At 46.2% G+C, this 18,796-nt stretch overlaps 1 protein-coding gene across 1 annotated transcript in view; it reads left to right on the top strand.

Annotated features, from left to right (window-relative positions):
* LOC147101631 (uncharacterized) overlaps positions 1–18,796 on the top strand; it is a 688,387-nt gene that overhangs the window by 426,591 nt on the left and 243,000 nt on the right. The window contains 4 exon segments of the mRNA XM_085965351.1: positions 3,785–3,838; positions 6,289–6,333; positions 12,335–12,388; positions 16,411–16,464. Of these exon segments, the coding sequence (XP_085821477.1) occupies positions 3,785–3,838; positions 6,289–6,333; positions 12,335–12,388; positions 16,411–16,464 (207 nt within the window).

Genomic DNA, 18,796 nt, shown 5'->3' with positions numbered 1-18,796 from the left:
AAGTAGTTTAATAATTAAGGGTGCTAATATGGGCGTATTACCACTTTGGAAGTATTTTATAGCCTTGTGTAATATTTTATTAATTTGTCATCAACTGGCTTGGTGAGAATTGTGAGGAGGTGAGTGCTGTGGATAATTTGAGGAGATGAGAGATGAGCAAGGTCGGAGGGTGCGAATTCTGAGTGAAATGTGAAGAAGTGAGAATTGAGGCACGTTTGTGGGATGGAGCATTGAGCAAGATTTGGAGAGTGAGCATTGAAAGAGATTTGAAGAAGTGAGTGCTGAACAAGATATGAAAGAGTCAGCGCAGAGTCAGGTTTAAAGGAATGGGCACCAATGTTCCCTGTAATTATTTTTGGCACCGCGTCGCCCCTTTAAGGGGCTGCGCGGGCCATTCAAAATACCACGCGCATTGAAAAGCCGGCGAGCTGGCTGCGCGGGTTCCCTGGAGCGCTGCGCAGCTTAAAGGGAACATTGGTGAGCACTGAGCAAAATTTGACAGGAAGAGTGCCAAGCATAATTAGGAGGAAACAGAAAATGCTGGGAATACTCAGCGGGTCAGGCAGCATCTGTGGAGAGAGAAACAGAGTCAACGTTTCAGGTCTGTGACCTTCATCTGACGACGGGTCATCGACCTGAAACATTAACTCTGTTACTCTCTCCACAGATGCTGCCTGACCCGCTGAGTATTCCCAGCATTTTCTGTTTTTATTTCAGATTTCCAGCATCGGCAGTGTTTTGCTTTTATATTTAGGAGGAAGGAGTGCTGAGCAGGATTTAAGAGGGAGCATTGAGTGTGATTTGAAGGTGTGAGTGCTGCGTGAAATTTGAAAAAGGGAATGCTGAGTTGAGATTTTATGGATGAAGGGATGAGCTACGCTTAAGGGAAGAAGCAAAGTGTGATTTGAGGAAGGGAACGCTGAGTGAAATGAGGGGAAGTGGATACAGAGTACGATTTAAAGGCTGAAGCATTGAGCAAAATTTTGGGGAGCGGGTGCTGAGCTAGATTTGGGGAGGAGCATTAATTGGGATTTAGAGGAAGAAGTTGTGGGAGATTTGAAGGAAGTGCAGAGTGAGATTTGTAGGATAGGGCACCAGGCAAGATTTGAAGAGGGGGGGCAAGCAAGGTCTGGACGAGATTTGGAGCAGGAGGCACTGAGCAGGATTTTGGGGAGGGAGCGCTGATCGAGATTTGGGAGAGTCATTGCTGAGTGGAGTTTGGAATGGGCTGCTGAATCACAATTTGCAACTGAATGCTAAAATTAATTTTGGAGTTAATGTTTAGAATGATTGAGGTACTGGCCATTTAAATGACTTGGCAATGCTCACTAACTGTGAATGGGGGGGAGCGAGCTACAACTGAAAATAATAGGTGAGTAACTGTCCGGTATGACTCAGAAGGGATGCACACTGGACACGGATTTGGGACAGACCACAACACCAATTGAAAGTGACATCTGGTTTGAGATGTTTGAGTAACTATCTGCCCATCCGTTTACTGATTCAGTTACACCATCAACATACAGGCATAAGAGCTTCACTCACCCGGATCACCGGTTGGAAATTCAAGCATGCATTATCCACAATTTTCCATTTGAATGGAAAATCATAAGCAGCTCATGCCCAAATTTCCAATAGGAGCTCCAGGTGCCTGAAGCTCTTACAACTGCATGCTGAAGACAAAAATGTTATATTTTTATGCTGAGCATAGTAAGGAATATTCCTGCTGGGAAATGGAATATTCTTCTATGTCTGGAATCCAATTTCAACATCAAAGCTGGTATGGCACAGTCAGATGCATAGGAAAACTCCCCTTACGCTGCGCTCAACATGACTTAAGCACCAACTCAGAACGACACCCTCTACTGTGTGAATTTTCCCATTTCCCACACCAACCATTCTTGTGGTCTGTCTCTGTGCCAGTTTATGCTGAAATACAGCCAGCTTTGTGGAGCAAGTCTGTGCTTGCTAACATCTGGCCTGAGGCTGAACAGACTTATTTCACATAGGACCTGTACAGTAAGGAGAGAGAAGAGACTTTCATCCCTGCAGTCTGGACGGCATTCGAACCCACGTGCCAGATATGAAAGAACAAGGAAGGTGCTAACCCAATAAATGAGAAAATTCTGTATTACTGATGAAATTTAACAGTGCATCATTCCCTCGGAATCGCATCAACTGTTCAAATCAGGACTATCACAGAAATGCAAATCTTAAATAAACTAACATTCTCCTGATGCGTGTCAGTAAATGCCTCCCTTGGCAGGCGAGTGAGTCAAACAGATCAGGAAGATCGGATTCAGCCCCTGGTCTGTGCTGGGCTTACTAATCTCAGCTGTGTTGACATTGGAGGTCCTGCAATTGGTCTCCGAGCCACTGGACCTGAAAGCGTCAAAAAAAAAACAAATCAGCCGGGGTTCCTAATTCTGATCACCTACTGGAAAGTTAATACGTGTGGTGCAAAAACAACCTAAGTATTTCTTGTCAATTTTAGGCCTATTAATAACGTGCCTCAGTAACATGAAATGAGTCCTGTGTCCTTATGATATATAACCTCCAAAATCAGAAGACTCTGCCCCAAACTGAGTCTCGCTCGAAGGCAGCACACATCAGAGAATTGGGCACACAGCAATGTTCCTAAGCTACGTGGTCGCGCAGCGGTCCCGCGCAGGCCGCTCACCAGCTGTTATATGGAAGAAACCGCGCGTGCGCGGACATTTGAATAGGCCGCGCAGCCAGTTAAAGGGGCCGCGCCAGAAAAAAAAAGTTACTGGGAAAATTGGTGTTGCACAGGTCAGTGCCCAACTTATGGTCTACAGAGCAGCAGTGATACCCGCCCTGCTGTATGCCTCAGAGACATGGACCATGTACAGCAGGCACCTCAAAGCACTGGAGAGGTCCCACCAACACTGCCTCCGCAAGATCCTGCAAATCCATTGGCAGGATAGGCACACCAACGTCGGTGTTCTCGCTCAGGCCAACATCCCCAGCATTGACGTTTTGACCATGCTCGATCAGCTCCGATGGACGAGTCACATTGTCCGCATGCCCGATACGAGACTCCCAAAACAAGAGCTTTACTCGGAGCTCCGGCACGGCAAGAGAGCCCCAGGTGGGCAGAGGAAATGCTTCAAGGACACCCTCAAAGCCTCCTTGAAAAAGTGTAACATCCCCACCGACACCTGGGAATCCCTGGCCCAAGACCGCACAAAGTGGAGGAGAAGCATCCGGGAAGGCGCCGAACACCTCAAGTCTCTTCACCGGGAGCAAGCGGAAGCCAAGTGCAGGCAGCGCAAGGAGCGCACGTCAACCCAAGCACCCCACCCACCCGCCCCTTCAACCACCGTCTGCCCCACCTGTGACAGAGACTGTCGGTCCCGCATTGGACTCATCAGTCACCTGCGAACTCATTTTTCATGTGGAAGCAAGTCATCCTCGGTTCCGAGGGACTGCCTAAGAAGAAGAAGACAGGTCAGTGCCCAACTTATGGTGCCCTTGGATTTTCTGGCCATTGCGCAGATCCAAGAGCTTCACCCACGTGGAGAACCTGTCAGAAATTTGGGCATGAGCTGGCTGTGATTTTCCAACCTGCATTCCACCTGAGCAAGTCTCACCAATGTCAGGGGCTATTGTGCATTGCAGTGAAGGTGAAATGTATTATATACTGAAGTAGCCCCACCAACTACCAAATGATATTTAAAACTCTTCTGAGTGGGTTTTGGAATTGATTCATACATTCTAACATGTGGCATTAATTTCTTTCCATTTATATGTATTATTCCAGGGGCGTCCTGGGAGGAGAGGATTTCCAGGCAAACCAGGACCTGATGGTCCTAAGGTAAAACACTAGGTAGATGTAATAATATGGATCATATTGTGGCTGCTTCTTGTCCATTTAACTCGAGTTACAGCTAAACCGTAAAATCTAAAATGTATTTGGCAAGTTCAAGATTTGTTCTCTCTAACAAGCCAGGCTCACGTCAGTTCAAAGTTCACTGATATCCTTCCAAATGACAATGCGAGAGTACTGAATGTAGTTTGTTTACATATATTGTCCGATGGCAGAAAACTTGTACTGAGATTGGTGAAGAATGTGGTGCTGGGATGGAAATCCAACCTTTGCCCCCCAATCCCTGAAATGAGCCTGGTCTTGGTTTAAGCTTAAGTTGGATCAGATTGAACCAAATCCAGCCAGCACTGCTTGGGTGTTCACTCATCTCTGATGAAAATTAAATAAAATGTAAAGCAGCAAGTGGTTGCAATCACTTTTAATTTGTTTTCTGCTGAAGCTAAAATAATACACTGGAACTGAGGTAAACGCCCGGGGAAGGGGTTAGATTTTAACTATCTGGCAGCCAACTGCCGGCCGGGCCGCCCGATCCTGCAGGAGGCCTGATCCACTTTGAGGGGGGGGGCAGGGGGGACTTATTACCATGACTGTCCGCGAGCTACAGGCAGCTAGCCAGCTCCGGGCCAGCGCCACACCGGGAGGCCGGGAGCCCAACAGGCCAGCAGGAAGATGGATCTGTGGGGGGGGCAAGTAGGGGTTGGGTCTGCAGCGACCCACATTATTCTTGTGGAGCTGGTCCCACAAAAAATAATTTAAAATTTTACCTTTTTGTGCCTCTTTTGCAGTGCTGCCCGGTCCAAAACTGGGCGGAGCCGGTGCGGCACATGCTCTGCCCAGTTGTCACTCAAAATAGTTCGTCGCAGGAACCATTTTGCATATTTAAAGGGCCTACCGCCTGAAATAGGCAGGTGTTGCGGCCGTCCAGCGAAAGGCCCCTTTGAGGATGGCAGTGGCCGGAGCGCCAGTGTAAATGGGGCGTTAAGCCATTTATGGACCGTTCCCAGCCCAAGTTAATATCTACCCCTCTGAGCAAAGCAACTTCATGCATTTTTGAGCATTGAATGTTCTGTGAACTCTCACCAGTTTTAATCTTATACTTTTGCTACACCCGTTGTTTATGTAGTAATATATGATTAATCTTTCAGCAGTTGTGCATTTAACACAAAACTGTAATCACACTAACCATTACATTTGCAGCTGTGAATCAGAGCTCTGTATAATCATTTCAGTATGCGGCGCACCGCCTGATCTGCGTAACACACTGAGAATTTCATAGAGGAGCACTTACAACGCAAAGTGAATCGGATCCGCAAATGTTTTGTTGGAGGGAGGTCCCCATCGTTTTCTCAACCCTTAACCTCACAACTGACCCGTTTCCTGCGAAGCTGCTTGAGCAGCACTAAACTCTGGTGGCTATGGAGCTTTGTTTGAAACTCGCTTTGGTTGGCTGTGTGATTGGTGTTGAAGAACTGCATTTGATGCGTGCACTCGTTGTTCAAGGGCCATTCGGCCCCTCGAGCCCGCTCCGCCATTCAGTAAGATCATGGCTGATCTTCTACCTCAACTCCCACTTGCCTGCCCTATCTTTACACCGCAAGGGAAAACATTCACTATGGAAAAGAAAGTGGCAAAGTAAATCTAAATTTATTTTGATATATCGCTTGCATTAGGATGAAACAATGATTTTATTTTAATACTGAACTTCTGGAAGGTTCCAAGGATTTTTTTCTACCTCATGAGATATTTTGATGATGTTGTGTCTTCCATTCCTAACCAGCCTGCTCTGTTTTAATGCTGTTGCAGGAGCTCAAAAAAGACAACAGCGATTGTGTATATGTGAAGCTGAAGGCTGATATTTTATGACCTTAAACATGTATACCATCAACAATTCTCTCAAATAAGTTATTCCTTTGGGAGAACACAAGAAATAGGAGCAGGAGTCAGCCATTCGGCCCTTCGAGCCCGCTCCACCATTCAATAAGATCATGGCTGATCTTCGACCTCAACTCCACTTTCCCGCCCGATCCCCATATCCCTTGATTCCCTTAGTATCCAAAAACCTATTGATATCTGTCTTGATTTTACTCAACGACTGAGCCTCCACAGCCCTCGGGTAGAGAATTCCAAAGATTCACCACCCTCGGAGTGAAGAAATTCCTCCTCATCTCAGTCCTAAATGGGCTGACCCCTTATGACGCCTTATATCAACTTAAGAAAAGATGTATTCCTCCTACCACTGATCCTGGAAGTGTTTCGTTCAGATCTGCAGATTGGGTTATGCAAAGGAACTGGTTTTCTTCTGTAGCAGAAAATCTGGACTGGGGGGGGAATTAAATAACATTTCAAAACAACCTTCTGCTCTTCAAACATGTTGTTGGTCAGAAATGACGCTTGCTGAGATTTTCTTTGTTTTCGTTTCCCTCCCCCCGCCCCCCCAGGGTGAACCTGGCGATTTTGGAAGAGTGGGGAAGGTCGGAGAGCAGGTAACTGTTGTTTCATTCTCATTGTATAAACAGAAGTGTTTTATATCTTGCTGAATTATGGTTAATATGTAACTAGCTTATATCTAAAACTTACCGACCTTTACCGCTGCACCATTTAAACACGTGCTCCCAACTAAAACACATTATCAAACCAAATATGGACTTTTACAGCCTGCAGTGTACGAAAGGTGGCTGGAATGCGGTGAACTGGCAATATTCAGTGTGCTGACCAATAAAAATATAGGTTGTGGGGGAATGTTTTATGCTCAAATTGGGGTTGTGTCTTTAAATATTATGCTTGGATTGCAAATCCATTCAAATGAGACAGAAACTGAAGTCATTTGGTACATTGGAATATTCTGAAAATTATGGTTCAATCCAGAGTCAACTATACTGCATAGTTGGGAAGCTGGCCATTGTTCTGTAGAACGTCTTATTTCCAGACCGGCATGTGTCTGGAGAGTTTTCACAAACGTCATAATCCTTATTTGCTTTTTATTGTTATTTCACTGTGCATACTTTTGTAATTATGAAATATATTTCAAAAGCAACCAGGAGAATAGAACTGGAACCGTGATTGTAAGCCGAGTAATTATTTTGGCATGTTGGGAGTATCAGCACAGCATAGAAATACACATTGCTATGGAGAGGTGCCAAGCAGAGGCCAGGCACCTACACTTGTTGGGGGGCGCGGGGGGTGGGGGGGGCAGCGGAGATTCAGCAGGAGAATCATCCATAGCTCGTTGACAGTGCCTCCCAGATGCTACATTGGTGAAGGCTTGGCAACTGGTTGCCTGCTCACTGTCTGAACCACATGCTGGGTCACCTGGGGTCCTCGGGTGGAGTATGAAAAGACAACTTGAGTAACTAAAGCTTCGAGCTGTTAAATTACAACACCATTGCAGTAACTACAGTCATGGTTGAAGCATTTTTTCTTTTTAAAAAGGAATGGATAGATTCCGAGTCAGCGTTGAGTCCAGGGATTCAGGCTGGCCTGAGGGGCATGAAAATGGTCCAATTTGGTATTATGCATGGATCTAAACAACAGGACAAACTAGATGGGTTAAAAGGTGTTTCCTTGTTTCTAAGGAGAAAAAAATTGCAGGGATATGGGGAAAGAGCGGGGGAGTGGGACTAACTTGATTGCTCTTCGAAAGAGCCGGCGCAGATTCGATGGGCCGAATGGCCTCCTTCTGCGCTGTACTGTTCTATGATTCAATACCTTATGTTCAAGCATACACAAAACTATGCAGTATATTTTCATCATTAAGATTCTTTGTCACTGCATACTCCTAGCTCAGCGTAGGATATTTCCTCTGCCTGTGGAAGTCCATCCCAGACAATGAGGTTGCCTGGAACTCCTGCTACTTGTATGCAAACATTCAAATTTTGAGTTAACCATCACTTTCTGTTACTAGTTTAGGGTCTTACCTTAGATATTGTCTTCGGTACGACAACGCTAGTCACTCCCAGAAGCAACTTGACCATCGTGAGTTAAAGGATGTGCCTGTACTGCCTAATACAAACTATACATAGGTAAACATAACATAGAGATAGGAACAGGAGTAGGCCATTCGGCCCTTCGAGCCTGCTCCGCCATTCAATGAGATCATGGCTGATCTTCCTCTGAGATCTTAGCTGATCTTACCAGTTCAGTACCCCGTCCCCGCCTTTTCTCCGTAACCCTTAATCCCCTTAGCCTTCAGAAATATATCCAATTCTCTCTTGAAAATATTTATTGAATTAGCCTTCACAGCCCTCTGTGGCAGGGAATTCCACAGGCTCACCACTCTTTGAGTGAAGAAATTCTTCCTCATCTCTGTTTTAAATGATTTGCCCGCTATTTTTAGACTGTGGCCCCTGGTTCTGTGCTCCCCTGCCATTGGAAACATTCTCTCTGAATTCAGCCTGTCCAGGCCTGCCATAATTTTATATGTTTCGATGAGATCCCCTCTCAATCTTCTAAACTCCAGTGAGTACAAGCCCAAACTATTCAATCTCTCCTCGTAGGTCATTCCCGCCATTCCAGGTATCAGCCTGGTGAATCGCCGCTGCACTCTTTCCATGGCAAGAACATCCTTCCGCAGATGGGGCGACCAAAACTGTACACAATACTCCAGATGCGGTCTCACCAGCACCTTGTACAGCTGTAGTAAGGTATCCCTATTCCTATACTCGAACCCCCTTGATATGAAGGCCAACATACCATTTGCCTTCTTAATCGCCTGTTGCACCTGCATGCTCTCCTTCAGTGACTGGTGCACAAGAACACCCAGGTCCCTCTGCACTTCCCCATCTCCCAATCTATTGCCATTTAGATAATAATCTACCCTCCTGTTTTTACCCCCAAAGTGGATAACCTCGCATTTATCCACATTATAGTGCATCTGCCACGTATCCGCCCATTCTCCCAACCTGTCCAAATCGCACTGTAGCCTCCTGACATCCTCATCAGAGCCCACCCCTCCTCCTAGTTTAGTGTCGTCAGCGAATTTGGAAATATTGCATCCAATTCCCTGATCCAGATCATTTATATATATTGTGAACAGCTGGGGTCCCAGGACAGATCCTTGCGGCACCCCGCTGGTCACTGCCTGCCACTCCGAAAACGAGCCGTTTATTCCAACTCTCTGTTTTCTATCCGCCAGCCAGTTCTCTATCCACGTTAATACTTTGCCCCCAATCCCATGAGCCTTAATTTTGCATGATAATCTTTTGTGTGGAACCTTATCGAAGGCTTTCTGGAAGTCAAGGTACACCACATCCACTGGCTCTCCCCCATCTATTTTACCAGTTACTTCCTCAAAAAATTCCAGCAGATTAGTCAAACACGATTTACCCTTTGTAAATCCATGTTGACTCTGTCCGATCCTTTCCCCATTTGTCAAGTGCTCCGCTATTTTATCCTTAATAATGGACTCTAGCATTTTGCCCACAACCGATGTAAGGCTTACTGGTCTATAATTCCCTGCTTTCTCTCTACCCCCCTTTTTAAATATTGGGGTAACATTAGCTACCCTCCAATCCACGGGTACTGTTCCCGAGTCAATGGAGTTCCGGAAGATGATCCTTAGAGCATCTGCTATCTCCAGGGCCACCTCCTTAAGTACCCTAGGATGTAGTTTATCAGGCCCCGGGGATTTGTCGGCCTTCAGTCCCCTCAACTTACCCAACACCATATCCCTAGAGATACTAATTTCTGTCAGCTCCTCCCTCTCATTAGTCCCTATGTTTGCCGATATTCCTGGGAGGTTATTTGTGTCCTCCTTTGTGAATACAGAACCAAAGTATGAGTTTAATTGGTCTGCCATTTCCTTATTCTCCATTATATATTCTCCCGAATCGGACTGCAAGGGACCGACTTGGGATTTTACCAGTCTTTTCCTCCTGATATACCGATAAAAGCTTTTGCAGTCTGTCTTTATGTTTGCTGCAAGTTTACTTTCGTATTCTATTTTCCCCTTCCTGATTAATCCCTTTGTCCTCTTTTGCTGTATCCTGTACTGCCCCCAATCTTCCGGTCTGGTGCTTTTTTTTGCCAGTTGATATGCCCTTTTTTTTTATTTTATGCTGTCCCTAATTTCCCTCGTTATCCACGGTTGAGCCACCTTTTTAGGTTTATTTTTATGCCAAACCGGTATAAACATGTTCTGGAATTCTTCCATTCTATCTTTGAATGCTTGCCATTGTCTATCCACTGTCAATCCCCCCAGAAACACCACCCAATCAATCTTACCCAATTCCCGTCTCATACCCTCGTAATTCCCTTTATTTAAGTTCTGGACCTTAGTCTCTGATTCAATTTCCTCACTCTCCATCTCGACTGAGAGCTCGATCATATTATGATCGCTCTGACCCAAGGGGCCTCGTACAAGAAGATTGTTGATAAGTCCCTTCTCATTGCACAATACCCAGTCTAAAATGGCCTGATCTCGAGTCGGCTCCTCGACATATTGGTCCAGATAACCGTCCCGAAAACATTCCAGGAATTCCTCCTCCTCAGAATTTTTACTAATTTGGGTAGTCCAATCAATATGTAAATTAAAGTCACCCATGATGACATACAATAACATAACCCAGGGGTATAGCAATAGCACCCATTTGTGATCTGAACTTTGATATTTGTGTCTTTCACATGTACCCCCGCCCCCCACACACACACATCCACCTCTCCAATCTTTTCGAAGGCAGACTGAAAAAACACGTGGTAAACTGAGGCCAGATACGAATCATTTAAGCTGCTTTATTATGCAGCAAGTAAATATACAGAGCAACAATTTATTTTTTTAATCAGACTCACTTAGTTCAATTGGTGCAACTTGTCTTTGTGTATGGGTGTAAGGTTATGTTACTGGGCTAGTAATCCAGAGGCCTGGACTAGTGGTCCGGAGACATGAGTTCAAATCCCACCACGGCAGCTGGGGAAATTTAAATTCAGTTGATTAAATAAATCTGGAATAAAAAGCTAATGTCAGTAATGGTGATCATGAAACTACCGGATTGTCGTAAAAACCCATCTGGTTCACTAATGTCCTTCAGGGAAAGAAATCTGCCGCCCTCACCCGGTCTGGCCGGTATGTGACTCCAGACCCAATGTGGTTGACTCTTAACTGCCCCTCTGAAATGGCTTAGCAAGCCGCCCAGTTGTATAAGTCTCACCACCACTCGAGGGCAATTAGGGATGGGCAGTAAATGCTGGCCTTGCCAGCGACGCCCACATCCTGTGAATGCATTAAAAAATTACTAAAACATGACACACGATGCTTTACACAAAGTTGCGATGAGGGAGCCAAAGTGGAATTGCAGATCTGGTCCATTGGGCTGCTGCCATCCCACCTAATGTACCATTAAAACGGGCAGCTTAGTACAAAAGTGGAATTTATTGTGGGAAACTTCTGTGCCATGTCGGTTATAGCTCTTTGTATCCAGGGTAGTAAACATATATATGTCGCTGGGAATGATTCTTTCGTGCGTTTTCACTCTAATGCACCAGTAACATTCTCTGAAACTACACCATCCTCATTTCGTGGGTGATTAAATATAAGAAATGCAGAAACTGTCAGTCCCTCGTTCTAAAATAACATTTAGTAAAATGAGGATCAATTTATTTCTGACTGAAGCCGTTAATGATGTGTGAATAACAATTTGACTTCCAAAGCAAGCCTGTAGTTTTTTTTTAGAACTATTACTTCCACCCTGGGTGATAATCAGAGCAGTGTCTGGAAGGAGCAAGGAAATAGCTGTCCTCACCGCCCTTGTCATCACAGAAGAGCTTAATAATTGTGGCCAAGTCTTTGGTCTGTTGATTTTTGATGATGCCCCGTGAGAATTTAGCATCTTGCTGCCCATAATCCTGTGGCCATGGAAAGATTTTTTTAAAATATATCTTTACAATCCATTTATGCAGGGATGTGATCACTAGGCAACTTATGACTGTTGACCTCCTGCCACTGTGGAGGTGAATCTAAGAATCTCACAGCCCACGATGACACAGTGGGGGCAATTTTAAGCGAACCCGTCTGTCGGAAAACCTGACGGGATCGGGTGCAACGCTGGCTTTCCACCCCACCCGATTTTAGTCTCCATTGAAGTCAATGTGGGATTCCCGCCCGGCAGGTTAGGTTCAAATTACCCCCAACAAGTCACTTTTCCAAGGCACAAACTTTTGTTTTTTTATATTCTCAACCAGTCTACTTTTGGGGCTGCATGGCCACTTTTAGGGTGATGCAGATGGCAATCTCTGCCCCAGTGTGACCCTGTACCCCTCCTGCTGATCATTCTGTGAATCAGCAAATACATCAGAACACATGGCAAGAGAAAGACCAAACTACATTCATAAACTGTTTCAGAAGCACATCTTTTGAGCACAATTTATACAATCATTGCTCTGACTGAATCCCAGGCCAGAGTGGCCAGATGTTCGAGGACTGAATACACTGCAATCATTTATTATTACTTCTAAAATGAAATAACTTTTCTGTTTTTTGTGTTCCTTTACTAGGGGGAGCCAGGATTCATGGGACCCATCGGAGAACTTGGGAAGGTTGGGGAAAAGGTACGTTAAATTTACAGCCACCAATTTGTGTTCAAAGTGAGTTATTGGTATATAATAAGCATTTAAATTCCACTTGGATGTCAATGTATTCATGAGGACCTCTTGAACAAAAGTGATGTGAACACAGTGCAGTCTACCCTGGTGACAGACCTGAATCCCACAGTCTAATCCCAGCAGAGTAGTCGGCTTTACAAGCAGGACAGTTCCAAGTCCGTCTACCTGGTAGAATTGGAATGTTCAATTTTTCCATCAACTTGTAGAAGCCAATTATTTTACTCTCAAATCTAAGATGGCTCAAGCACACTTCAAGGCATCTGACCGCAGAATGATTTAAAGGTTTCGGTGACATCTGCTGGATGAGAATAGCTGTATTGGGAGAATGGGGGAAGATGGTTCAAGCTTAGAAATGGGTTTATTTCTTGTATTGCATTTCATCCATGTTCCACTGTTGAAATAACAGGGTTTTGACAGAAGTAATCCAGACACATTAGTGCAAAGATGTAGTTTACGCCAGACGGTTAGAAACAGGTGCAGAGTTCATCAAAGTGAGGAACTGACGGGCAAAAGTGAAGTAAAAGGAACCCCAATGTACAGGCACATTTAAAAAAAAATTATTTTACATAGCATTTACAGCACAGAAACTGGCCATTCGGCTCCACAGATCTATGCTGGGGTTTATGCTCCACACGATTCTCCTCCCACCCTTCTTCATCTTGCCCTATCAACATATCCCTCTATTCCTTTCTACCTTGTGTGTTTATCTAGCTCCCATGTTTGGCAGAACAAGTTGCTTCTAATCTCCCTAATCTAGTGTTTATCTGGAGATTGGCCTCTTGTTACGGTGTCAGCTGTGGCTCATTGGTAGCAGCCCCGCCTCTGAGTCAGAAGGTCGTGCGTTCAAGTCCCAGAGATTTGAGCACAAAAATCTAGGCTGACACTCCAGCGCAGTACTGAGGGAATGCTGCACCGCCGGAGGTGCTTACTAACCTCCCTAGTGCCCCCGAGACGTTTAGATCAACCATGCATTGTGGGTCTGGAGTCACATGTAGGCCAGACCAGGTAAGAGTGACAGGCTCCCTTCCCTAAAGGACATTAGTGAACCAGCACCTTCCCTGGTCAATTTTTCTGGTGCCAGCCAACAAATTACCAGATTTATTGATTTCAGTTTTGCAATTGGCTGCAGCGGGTTTTGAACTCGCAAATGCTAAGCTACAGTTCCCTACACAAGTGACCGAGCAACCCACTGTCCAGCTCCTGTTTAGTCTCTGCTGAAGGGGAAGTGGTACTGCATGATTACAAGAAGGATGGCTCTATTTGTCACTCCAAGGCATCATTCCCCCCTCCCCACCCCGCTCCCCCACTCTGCCCCCCCTCCCTCCCCCCGTTCAGCATTCCCTCCAAACTGCTACTGCGGATTGCAACTGTGAACCCAAAATCCCAACACCGTGCTTTGGTTCCCCAATGCAATGTGGCACCATTCTTGGTTTCCGATTTTTCTCTGGTGACTTCCATCTATTTTCTAGCCAGACCCGGGCATTACTTGTGTTGCATTTGCCTGAAACATGCAGAAGCGGTATCTCAAATCCAAACTGATCAAATTGTCTGGGTATATTTGAATTCAGAAACAACATTTCAGCTCGTTCTAATTAAAACCTTCACAAAGCAGTAGCAGTAAAACACTTGTGACTCAGTTCATGGTGAAATTGTTGCACAATTTTAACCTTGCATGTTTCTCTGAGGAAAATGACATCATATTGAAATGGTGCCCAGTTATTGCTGGCTCACATAGGACCAGGAGGAGGCCATTCAGCTCCTTGAGCCTGTGTCACCATTCAGTGAGATCATGGCTGATCTGCGACCTAACTCCATATACCCGCCTTTGCCCCATATCCCTTAATACCTTTAGTTAACAAAAAGCTATCAATCTCCAATTTAAAATTAACAATTGACTTAGCATCAATTGCAGTTTGCGGAAGAGAGTTCCAAACTTCTACCACCCTTTGTGTGTAGAAGTGTTTCCTAATTTCACTCCTGAAAGGTCTGGCTCTAATTTTTAGACTCTGCCCCTAGTCCGAGAATCCCCAACCAGCGGAAATAGTTTCTCTCTATCTACCCTATCTGTTCCCCTTAATATCTTGAAAACTTTGATCAGATCACCCCTAAACCTTCTAACTTCTAGGGAATAGAACCCTAATTTGTGTAATCTGTCCTCGTAATTTAACCCTTGAAGTCCGGGTATCAGTCTGGTAAACCTAGGCTGCACTCCCTCCAAGGCCAGTATATCCTTCCTAAGGTGTGGTGCCCAGAGCTGCTCCCAGTGCTCCATGTGTGGTCACATTTAATGTCACTCTGCTGCCCAGCAAACTGACAACAAGAATCCATTGCATGCAAGGATTAGAAAGAGCCACACCAGAATTTCTGGTCAATTTCTTATTTTCCTCATTTCTCATTTTATTGGCGCCTGAAAGAACTCCTCCCGGCAATGACCCTGGGTGTCTGTGTGTATGTGCTTGCCTGTGCACATCGCCGTATCTGCCACCCGGGATGCTAACAGCTATAATATTGCTTTTCAACTGGTAATTAAAGTAACGCAAAGAAAAAGAGGTATTGAAATTTAGGAAAATTCTACAAGTGGAGGTTTCTTGCACTGTAGGTATAAGAGCAAACCAAATTCAAAAAGCAGCTTTGGTACAGACAGATAATGAATCAGCTTGTGTGATTCTCACACAGACTTATACTTGCCATAGAGGGAGTGCAACGAAGGTTCACCAAACTGGTTCCTGGGATGGGGGGATTGTCCTATGAGGAGAGATTGAGTAGACTTGGCCTATATTCTCTAGAGCTTAGAAGAATTAGAGGTGATCTCATTGAAACATATAGGGGGAAAAATTCGGTATCAATCATTTTGGGGCGCTAACTTTAACATCTGGCGGTTATTAGCGCCGGCGACCACAAAATTGAGTTTTAGCGGCCCAAGAGGGAAGTGGAGTGCTAAATCAAGCTCTCCACTTCCTTCTTAGGAGAGCGGGGCGGAGACTTCTGCAGCACTGCCGCGTTCAAAAGCTCCTTCCCTCCCTTAGAGCGCCGGGCTGATCGATCATGGGCAGGAGCCTGCGAAAAAAACTAGAACAGGAAAGTTAATTTTTTTTTTCACTTGCCTCGGCCACCTCGCCTTTAATCATCACCCCTGAAGCGGCCGGCCGCCCGATGCACACTTCCTGCTACTGTCGGTGTTTTCGACCGGCGCTGCTGCAGGGGGCGGAAGTCAATTTCGGGTCCGGGGCGATGCGCACGGCGATGACGTCTCGATCTCCAGGCAAAGGAGATCGGGGCCCAACACCGCAGCGCCACCGCAAAACTCCCGCTGAATATGCCGGAAGTTGATGTCAGCGCCGCGCCCGGTCGCAAAGCCATTTGTGCCCGGGGGGCGCAAAAGCATCCAATTTCACCCCAATAAAATTCTTAAATGGCTTGACAGGGTAGATGTTGGGAGGATGTTTCCCCTGGCTGGAGCGTCTAGAACCGGGGTCACAATCTCAGAATAAGGGGTCGGCCATTTAGGACTGAGATGAGGAGAAATTCCTCACTCAGAGGGTGGTGAATCTTTGGAATTCACTACCCCAGGGGGCTGTGGAGGCTCAGTCGTTGAGTATATTCAAGGCAGAGATCAATAGATTTTTGGATACTAAGGGAATCAAGGATACGGGATAGTGCAGGAAAGTGGAGATGAGGTAGAAGAGGTAGAAGATCAGCCATGATCTTATTGAATGGCGGAGCAGGCTCGAGGGGCTAAATGGCCGACTCCTGCTCCTAGTTCTTATGTTCTTATGTTGAGCAGTTTATACAATGCTTTGGTGCTGTGCATTTAAGCTAGTGGAAAGCCACAGTTACAATACATCAGTGATGGCACACGCCAAACCTCCAGCTCTTGTCCCATCTTACTAGTGTACTTAATGTTAGAGCAGGTGAGCGGTCTGTATTCTAGAAGTCCCACTGAATACTGTCTCCTCTTGTTTCTGCAGGGTGACCGTGGTGAAACGGGGCCTCCGGGGCCTCCAGGAGTTAAAGGAGCGATGGTAAGGAGTAAGTCTGTTCTCTCTCTCTCCCCCTCTCTCTCTACTCCCCTCCCTCTCTCTCTCCTCCCCTCCCTCTCTCTCTCCTCCCCTCCCTCTCTCTCTCCTCCCCTCCCCTCTCTCTCTCCTCCCCTCTCCTCCCCCTCTCTCTCTCCTCCCCCCTCTCTCTCCTCCCCCTCTCTCTCTCCTCCCCCTCTCTCTCTCCTCCCCCCTCTCTCTCCTCCCCCTGTCTCTCTCCTCCCCCTCTCTCTCTCCTCCCCCTCTCTCTCCTCCCCCTCTCTCTCTCCTCCCCCCTCTCTCCTCCCCCTCCTCTCTCTCTCTCTCCTCCCCCCTCTCTCTCCTCCCCCCTCTCTCTCCTCCCCCTCTCTCTCCTCCCCCTCTCTCTCTCCTCCCCCTCTCCTCCCCCTCTCTCTCTCTCTCCTCCCCCTCTCTCTCTCTCCTCCCCCTCTCCCCTTCCCCTCTCTCTCCCCTCTCCCTCTCTCCCCATCCCTTCTCTCTCTCCCCTGCCCTCTCTCTCTCCCCTGCCCCCTCTCTCTCCCCTGCCCCCTCTCTCTCCCCTCCCCCTCTCTCTCTCCCCTCTCCCTCTCTCTCTCCCTTCCCCTCTCCCCTTCCCCTCCCCCTCTCTCTCCCCTTCCCCTCTCCCTCTCTCTCCCTTCCCCTCTCCCCTTCCCCTCTCTCTCCCCTCTCCCTCTCTCTCCCCATCCCTTCTCTCTCTCCCCTCCCTCTCTCCCTCGCCTCCCTCCCCATCACTCCTCCCTCCTCCTGTCTCCTCCTCTCTTTCCCCTCTCTCCTCTTTCCCCTCTCTCTCTCATTCCCTCCCCCCTGTCTCTCTCTTCCTCTCTCCTTCTGAAATGCATTTTCCTATCCTAATCAGTGTTTTCTGATTCTCTGTGGGCAGTTTCTGTATGCGATAAGCTTTTGCACAGTGACAAATGATCAGCATCACGATTGTTGCACACACATATATTAGCATATATTTACAGGCATTCTCTGCTACAAATACACATTCTGAAATGCAGAGAACATGCATCTTTTAATAAACAGGCTTCAGAACAGGCCTGACAGTGTCCGGAGCTCATATATTTATTATTTTTAATTTCAATGCATAGTCATAAAAGAACTGTATTTTGAACAATACTGTACCTTATTGGACCTGAGTGTTTATGTAGCTCTATTGTTATTTCTTAGAGAAGCAGCACATTGTGAGGGGTGTATATGTAATTGGATACAGAGGCACAGAATGACCTGGGTTAGAGATTGGACAGCCTACCTAAATCACAATTGGGAGTGTAGCTAGCTTGATTTAATAATCAAACCTGACTCCTGAGGACATTTCCAGCTGTGATTAGTGCAGCTTTCTCCCCTGTCCACCTGTTGCTGCTGTTTTATGAAACGTTTCATTCTGCCAGAGCACTGACTGCCAGTCACTGTGTCCGCTGTGTATGCAAGGAGACATCAGGGCTCAGTTGTGTTGCTCCGACAGTCCAATAGCCTGCCAATAGCTGCTGCCCAGGCCCACCCATGAAGAACGGCCACTTCGAATCTTAGCGCAGAAGGGGGCCATTCGGCCCGTCGTGCCTGTGCCGGCTCTTTGAAGGAGCTGTCCAATTTAGTCCCACGTTCCAACCTTTTACCCATAAATCTGTTCCCTCTCTTTTTTCGTGCGCGGGCACTTTAAATTAGCTGCGCGGCCGCCCGTGCGCGGTATCTTTTCCAGCGGGACCTCCTGATACATGCGCGGGCGCGCCTCTTGGGGAAACGTGGCCCATAACCCTGCAAATTATTCCCCTTCAAGGCAAATTAACCCTCTTGGGTGAAGTACCTGTGGAATGGTATCTCGGACATGAGTCAGCCTCTTCAGGAGAGAAAGGGCAAAACATTTTTTTTTTAAAACAGAGATAGAAATCTTTTAGTTTGATATTCGTTTTCCATTCAGTGCTGTAATTGTGTAAATATTGTTACTGTGTGCTGTGTTATAATGTGCAGTGTCTGGGAGCCAGTATTCCAGTAACTGTGCACTATGTAACAGCCACACTAATCAAAACATTTCAGTAATATTCCAATATGAGAAAGACATTCTTTATTTTATTTACCCACTATTCACCCCTAACATCGGTGCTGGGATACTTTTACAGACAATAATCAGGGATAAAATTAATTGGCACTTGGAAAAGTGTGGGCTAATAAATGAAAGTCAGCAGAGATTTGTTAAAGGCAAATCGTGTTTGACTAACTTGATCGAGTTTTTCGAGGAAGTAATGGAGAGGGTGGATGAGGGTAGTGCGGTTGATGTTGTGTATATGGACTTTGAAAAGGCGTATGACAAAGTACCACA

Source organism: Somniosus microcephalus, chromosome 23 (genome assembly GCF_052327205.1).
Source record: "Somniosus microcephalus isolate GS21.2 chromosome 23, FLI_Smic_1.0, whole genome shotgun sequence".
Lineage (NCBI taxonomy): Eukaryota > Metazoa > Chordata > Chondrichthyes > Squaliformes > Somniosidae > Somniosus > Somniosus microcephalus.
Note: the sequence above shows the minus strand (reverse complement) of the source record. Positions and strands in the feature narration are given on the sequence as shown.